The sequence below is a fragment of the Anguilla anguilla genome, chromosome 6, assembly GCF_013347855.1.
Source record: "Anguilla anguilla isolate fAngAng1 chromosome 6, fAngAng1.pri, whole genome shotgun sequence".
Classification (NCBI taxonomy): domain Eukaryota; kingdom Metazoa; phylum Chordata; class Actinopteri; order Anguilliformes; family Anguillidae; genus Anguilla; species Anguilla anguilla.
In genome coordinates, this window is record NC_049206.1 from 20,191,476 (window position 1) to 20,199,239 (window position 7,764).

Below are 7,764 nucleotides of genomic sequence, written 5' to 3' on the forward strand. Positions count from 1 at the left end.
TATTTATATTGTTTAATTAATTAAAAATGATATTTTTAAAAAAATACACGTTTCCTCGGTTCCCCCGTCCTCACGCTTTTTCATTGAGCCCTCCGATGAGTGGAGCTAAGGAGCGATGAAAGGATGCACGGAGGTTATAATAAAAAATAAAGATATTGGAATGTGTCTGGAAAAAAATAAGAATCGTGAACGAAGAGGATAACGAGAGGCACTCTAAGCAAACACAATATATTTGAGCATTGAACAGATATGATTGCTTAACATGGATGAATGCATTCAGATGTATATTTATGCCATATTGTTCCTAATATGTCTTTGTTCGTTTAAAAAAAAAATCCCCGCCATGAAATCCTCTTGACAACAACTGTAATCACGAACCACCGAATAGTTACTTGCGTATACAAAACTATCAATGGTCAAATCAAATTAGACGAACGATATAGCAGCCTTGTGCAATGGTCACAGGTGCGCAGCTGTAGTGTTTAACGATAAGAATAGCCTGCTTTGCAATAGAACGTCAATTTTCAGTGGTGGAACACAGAATTGCATTAATTGATATAGGATCTTTGGCGAAAGACTGGCAGATGTAGCAGTAATAACAGTGGGCATTTTGCAGAAAGTGAAAACCTTAAAAGGGAGAAGAGGCCGGAAATGGGGCGGGCCGGGCCGGGATATTACTATGCGAACGTTAGCTAGTGCCTCTGCATGGTTACTGTTTCTGGGGGAGCTCGAATTTGCTTTGGTTGTCTGATCCTAGATCAGCTTTTATAGGCACTGGGTTAATGAATCAATTTAAGGGAACTGTTGCCTAAGTCAAAGATCGGAGCTGTTCTGTTAAGCAACGTTAAAGAACTGGCAAGTAACGTTTACCTGATTATTTAAGATTATAGCCTAAATTCCGACAGCCACGAAAATGTGTGCACTCCCACTGAGACGTGTAGCAGTTCTTATTTTATTTTCAGTGACTTTAACAGTAACTTTAGGTTTCGGTCTCCCTGCTTTATTAAATTATTTCGCCATGTTATGTGGGCTTCCCGAAGCTAACGTGGCGGAATGCATCGTGGGGGTGTATTTATTTTTCGTTTTTTACGTCGCTATGCCACCAATTCCCAGGGGATCTGTGAAGGTAAGATTAATCACAACAGGAGGTTAGTACGCAAGTGGTCGCTAGTCATTTCCTGTATGTTATTGTCAGTGCAGAGCTGCACAGAGCATTACCTGTATCTAGTAATGCAAAAGCTAACCGACTGAGGAAGCTAACCTGTTAGCCAGGTCCCAAGCACAGCTATGACTTAGCTGGCTAATATAGCGTAACGATACGCATAAATAATACTTCTAGCTTGCTGTAAGGCTGCAATACGTAACGTTAGGCTATGTTGTTTGCTTTTACTGTAACGTTAATGTGTTTTTTTCATTTCTAAACTCTTGATACATTGTGTCAGCTATCGAGGTGTTGCAGCATAAGTAGTATTACTTCATAGCACATTCTCAGTGATGCTTGATTGTGGTAATTTGCAGCATTATTAAGAGATTTTCTTAATGTAGGCCTATTGATATAGTTGCACGTCATGCACAGACTACGTCTCCCATTAAAGAAGTAAAGAAAAAACTGGTCTGTAGTACATAGATTCCAGAAGGTAGAATGCACAAAATTAAATCAGACTTGCTGAGCAACAGCCTAGGGCTGTAGGCAAATGCATAACCTGTTAACCAAGGAGACATGATCAAAATTCTAGAAAGGACCTACCTCCACGATCCATTTCTTCTTCAGGTGGCAACCTGTAGGATTATGCAATGTTATTACTGCAGGGTTTGGTGTCTGTAATTGCCAAGACCATCCAATAGAGCTAACCTGAGTGTCAGTGATATTGGCTCATGGCATCTCCTCTCTTTGAAGCAAATCTCTTCACGTAGGCCTACATGGGAAAATACAGTACAGTTATTTATGTGGAAAATCCTCAAGGTGCCAATGATGTGATGTGTTGGTGTGGGATGTGCCTCGCCAACCCATAACCCGCATACCTCCCATTCTAGTACATGAAGGTTAAGAAAGATTGTGCTATCAGTGTGGGAACCACAATCCTAGCCCACACCCAAACCAAAAGCTTTCTTTTCTAACATTTATTGTTTTGTATTACTTGGAGGCTGCACTGTACATTTGTCTGAAGTTTCTCATTCCTTTCTCTCTCAACCATTTCTGAACTCTCCTCCCTGCTGTCTCAGAAATGTTAACCTCTGCTCTTATGTCCCTATTCGCCAGTCAATCAGTAAAAAAACCTGTTTTGCTACCGCAGTGTCATGCCTACTCACGCTACGACTGACTGGTCAGACAGTCGAAAGTCTGCATTGCTGCAAGATAATTATCATATCTGGAGAGTGTATTCCAAAAAGTACAATGGTTGTATGTTTTGTTCACAAACAGCAATATATAGAAATATATTGTATTTGTAAAAAAAAATAAAAAACTTTGTGCTCTTGGGTCAGTTGTTCGGATTGCATACAAGCATTTACATTTGTGCCCTGAACTATGATATTTTACCCTTTTCGGGTTCAATGTTACAGGCTGAGGGAAAGGCTGTGTTCATTACTGGCTGTGACACCGGATTTGGATTTGCCCTGGCACAATACCTCCATAAGCTGGGCTTTACTGTCTTTGCCGGATGCCTTCTGAAGGTAATGCATTGATTCACATTAATTCAAACCCCCAAATCATGGCTGTTATTTGTTTCAGCTTTATGAAATATAAACATACACATGAAACAGATTAATACTGTCCAGCATCATGTCAACCATGATCTTGTTTGTCAGTTGATGTATTTGGGGAGGACAGTAGAGAGAAGTATTTTTCCAGGGTCTCAGGGTCTGTGGCTGGGGGCAAACATGTGCATGTTTCTTCTGTCACATGCAAATTTTCACCAAACTTTGTTACCATATCTCCCTTAATAAGGATCCAAGAAAAGTGTTATTTCAGTTCCAGGGGTTTCTTATAAGACCAAATATGCATGCCAAATCTCATTAAAATCTGTGATGATGTGGTCCAAAAGTATGTCGAATTTGCCTGCACTGACCCATTTGAGACAGCATTCAAACATTGGTTCACAGAATGAGTAGGTTATCCCATGCCTGAAAATTCACATGGTATTTCTGTCTCACCTTTACTTACAGGGTAGTGGATGTGTGTGTATTTTTGAGTGACCTGTAGATGTGTGTCTGCCTTGTACTTTCAGGACAAGGGTGGAGATGGGGCCAAGGAGCTGGAGGAGCTGCACTCAGATAGGATGAAGGTGGTGCAGCTGGACGTTTGCAGTGAGGACCAGGTCGCCGAGGCAGCAGAGTTCGTCAGAGGCAACCTGGAGGACCCTGAGAGAGGTAGACGTCCCCACCCCTCGATTGGTCGCTGGCCCAGAGTGGCCAACTACATGACCGCACGCATACCTGCCCACCAAAGCAGGGCCTTAATATTAATGACAGAATTCCTTGTCACTATAACATTTTTGCAGTTTTACTTAGCATTACTTTCTATCCATTCAGTAGATGCTCTTCTCCTATTCAAACGGGTCAATAAAAGCAGCACTACTACAGAAAGGGGTAACTGAGCCTCAATGACCCCTCTATGTGCTCCGGTGTCCTGACAGGTCTGTGGGCTGTGGTGAACAACGCAGGAGTTTCCACTTTTGGAGACGTGGAGTTCACCAGCATGGAAACCTACAAGCAGATTTCAGAGGTGAATCTCTGGGGCACCATCAGGGTTACCAAGGCTCTGCTGCCCCTCATTCGCAAGGCCAAAGGTAAGTGTTAGTGTGTCCCTCTGGGACTAGGGGCTGGGCTGGGCAGGGGAACGGTGGCATCTCTCAGAGAGCATTAACTCAAATTGCAAGATTTTAGCAAGACACACATGTTCCTCCAGCACTTTCATGTTACACTTGTATCTCCACTCAGCACTTAAATTGCACTTGTATCATTAACTTGATTTTGTAGCTCGTCGTCATGCCTCCTAGTTTGTCTTGCCATAACTTTCTGACCTAGCCTATGCTAACTATGTGGACTGAACTTAGTATGTTCATGACTATGAATAACTGTTACATAATGAGTACTGTACCTTATCAGACCTGTGTTTTGTAGTTGTTCCAATGACATTGCGTATGCACTTATTATACGTCGCTTTGGATAAAAACGTCTGCCAAATAAATGTACATGTACACACAGAGGTGGGAGGATGTGGGAGGGTTTCTTTGGATCCCTGTTTCAAAGCAGCCATAACAGATTTGTGTACCATGTCAAACATAGATTTGTATAACAGCTTAAGAATGATTTTCTAAGAATCTGTAAGACTGAACCTGATATACTGGATTAAATTTAATTAAATATTTACTGGTATATTTACAAACTTTACAGTACAACCCCTTTTTAATAATTCAGCTTTTTTGCCTAAGTAGTTGGTTCCTCATGGAATTTTGTCCAAGCTTTGCTTGCTGTGTAGAAATGACATTTGTTAGCAGTACAGCAGTAGACTAAGTACAGTACAGAATTAAAACTACTACTTAAAGAAAATTGCAACTATGACTAAGCACACAGTAAAATTGCAAATGCATCTAAATGCAGACAGAAAAAAAACCACAAGAATGACTAAGGGCATGCTTTGCGAGAGCAAACCCAGAATAGAAGTCAGTCTTGCCTCTGATAAACCAAGACTTTTTTGGTAACAAATTGCTAGTTGCATTTGTTTTTATGGAAGCTTAAAAAAAAAACTCAGCACTGTGACCTGCCCCGCAGGTCGAGTGGTGAACCTGGCGAGCATGTACGGCCGAATGGGAAACGCCATGCGCTCCCCGTACTGCGTGTCCAAATACGGCGTGGAGGCCTTCTCCGACTGCCTCCGGTACGAGATGAAGCCGTGGCAGGTGAAAGTCGTCGTGGTCGAGCCGGGAAACTACGTCGCCGCCACGGGGATCCTGAACCGCGACGTCGTGGCGGCCACGGCTGAGAAGCTGTGGAGCGAGGCGCCTCCTGGCGTCCAGGAGGATTATGGGAAAGCCAAATTCGAGCAGCGCGTGGCCACAGTGCGCTCCTACTGCAACTGTGGCCCGAAGGACATGACGCCCGTCATTCATGCCATCGCGGACGCCGTCCAGTCCAGTCGTCCCTTCACCCGCTACAACCCCATGGAGGTGCACTGGTGGATAAGGATGCTGGTTATGACCCACCTGCCAGCCGCCATCTCTGATTGGCTGTACTTCTGAAGGACGCTCCTGTTCAAATATGTAGTTACTGTAGAGTTGGAGTCAGTTCCATTTCAATGCAGTCAATTCAGGAAATGCACTGAAATGTGATTAACTCATTGAAAAGTACTCATCGAACAATGTAGCCAGTTTTCAATTCATAACTTGTATTTCAGTTCTTCCTGAATTAGCTGAATTTAAATGGCAGGAACACCAACCCCAAACACTAATCAGGGTGATGATCAGGGTCAACTAAATGAGTTAAAGGGGTGCCGTCCATTTGCAACAAATTCTGTTTCAAATATAAATAAAATGAGATAAGGATCGCACTTCCATAAAATATAAAGTATCTTTTATTTGCACAAACTTTTCAGGCAAAACGCCCTTCTTCAGCATGTAAAAAGTACCAAACTGAATTGCAGGTCAAATATCGTTCCCTTGGCTCAACTGGTTTGATGACGTGCCGATGATATGTACATAATAGGGCCAATCACATCCAAGAAATCAGCAACAAACAAAACTCAAATAAAACAAGCCAATATCAACTCCTCATTAAGGCCTTTTGGCATTGATGTATCCAAATAATGGATCCAAAAGGCTTCTCTCTGAGAAGATTTTTTTCTGGATTGCCACCCCAATATGGCATCCTAATAGCCTCAATGCCCTATGTATTTAAGTTCACTCAGATTATGTTTGTAATTGTTAAACTGTCTTGCCACTGATGATTGCTCATCATTTTTACATATGGAACATTTGTGTTCACAAATTCTTGTTTAAGCTTGCGTTTGGTTTTGCGTACATAAAGCAAATTACATGGCCATTTAAGCAAATAAACCACATATTGGGTATTGCTTGTGATTTTGCCCTTTTAGGCTAGACGGCTCTCTGATTTGGGCTTTAATAAATCCACTCTTTGAATCTGACATTTTATTAAGAGTCTTTTCCACTAGTGTTGCATTGTAACCTCTGTGTAACATTTTTCTCAAAGACCTTTGGCCTGAATTTCAAACACCTCATCCAAATCACATTTATGTCTAAACCTAAAAAAATTGGCTGGAATGAACTATTCTTCTCAAATTTCAATTATATCACTGAAAATGTTTGCTGTTTGTATTCCTGGTTTATTCACTTTCTTTGTTGTAATCAGTGGTAAATGGACTCTTGTTTTTTCAAAAACTTTTCACCAGCTCAATTTGCGATGCATAGATGTTGTGTTCGGTTGGTATGGTTATTGTAAAGCACGGCAATACTATGCTTTTTTCCCTCTGTGCCTCCATCAGGGTCTTTTGAAGGACCAAAATAGTTGGCGCATTTGCGCTTTTAATTCTGTTTGATGCCATTGAGATTAAAAGAGAAAGTAAATGGTTTCTATCACTTTTCAATGATGAAAACAGGCTTTGCTGTCATTTTAACATGCTGTGAAAAGTATTTGGTTGGCGCTGTTTTTAAATGGGCACTCTGCATTTGCTTATTAAAGGCAACTGAGAGATTGTGTGCACATAAAAGGCTGGATGTACTCAGGCGAATGTTGACTAATAAAGAGTTTATATTTTTGTAGAAATATAAAACTTGTTTATCTGAAAAGCCTGCTTAAAATGGATTATAATGACTCAGTTTTATTTGGACTGTGGCCAAGGATGGCCCATCATAGACTATTCAGAAATTATTTTTTCAGTCATTTGTGAAAAATAAATCTTAATTTGCAGTTTGTTTTAATATTACATTTGTAAACATTTTAAACCTATAGTCTCTCTACTAATGTTTTGTGCATGTCCTTGACTACTGTACTATGCATCAAAAGATGATATGAAAAGACTCTATGATTTTCGTGTGTTTCTTAAAACTGCCACCAGAGGACAGTATTCAACAAATGTATGCTTCATGTACTTTGTAACCATTCTTCTCAATGTATTTTTTAATTCAAGGATTTGTGTCTGACCTTCACACTATAAATTAATGCATTTCAGCAGTGGTTGATCCCCTTTGGTACTATGTCACTTTTTAAATCTCATGATCTTATTGTTCTTTGAATTATCTGGTACATGTTTGTGTTTTTGTGGATTTTAAAAGGCTTCCCCTAAGGTAGATTTTTATTTGCACGTTTAATATTTGTGTGGGGAAACGCTTCGTAATCTGTGGAAATCTTTCTATTTGTTTTAAAAAAATGCATACTTACTTAAATGACATGAACGATTACAAATAAATCTGGATCCTTGGAGTGCAGCGTAGGATGTGTATTGTGAAATGTGTACTAAATTATATTCAGTGGAAATTACAGAAATGAAAAGAGTAGTTTAGTTTAGCCATCCTTCATGAATGAATCGTTTTATATGAAAGCACAAACTCACATAATGTTGAAAGGACAAAATATGCAGGCAGCATATTCCTGTACTAGTTGCGAGGGTTTTGGGGTTTTCGGAGAGCTATATTTCTGCTGAGGAAATGCGGCAGCGCTCCTTGAGTCATCTTTTCCTGACAAACAGGAACCCTCGCGCGTGCCGCCTCAGCTCTGGGGAGCTCGCCGGGACGGGACGCGTTCCTGTCT

At 40.7% G+C, this 7,764-nt stretch overlaps 1 protein-coding gene across 1 annotated transcript; it reads left to right on the forward strand.

Annotated features, from left to right (window-relative positions):
* Positions 1 to 418: 418 nt before the first annotated feature.
* On the forward strand, positions 419 to 7,197 carry bdh1 (3-hydroxybutyrate dehydrogenase, type 1). The gene is made up of 5 exons (XM_035421587.1): positions 419 to 1,126; positions 2,563 to 2,673; positions 3,228 to 3,369; positions 3,636 to 3,788; positions 4,774 to 7,197. The coding sequence occupies exons 1-5, from the start codon at positions 914 to 916 to the stop codon at positions 5,238 to 5,240; spliced, it is 1,086 nt and encodes a 361-aa protein (XP_035277478.1). The 5' UTR covers positions 419 to 913; the 3' UTR covers positions 5,241 to 7,197.
* Positions 7,198 to 7,764: the final 567 nt, after the last annotated feature.

Bases quoted from the DNA above. Each gene is read 5' to 3' on its own strand.
- bdh1 (XM_035421587.1), top strand. From the start codon at position 914: ATGTGTGCACTCCCACTGAGACGTGTAGCAGTTCTTATTTTATTTTCA. The intron at 1,127-2,562 runs GTAAGATTAATC...TCAATGTTACAG, and splicing joins TTCCCAGGGGATCTGTGAAG to GCTGAGGGAAAGGCTGTGTT. The intron at 3,370-3,635 runs GTAGACGTCCCC...GTGTCCTGACAG, and splicing joins CCTGGAGGACCCTGAGAGAG to GTCTGTGGGCTGTGGTGAAC.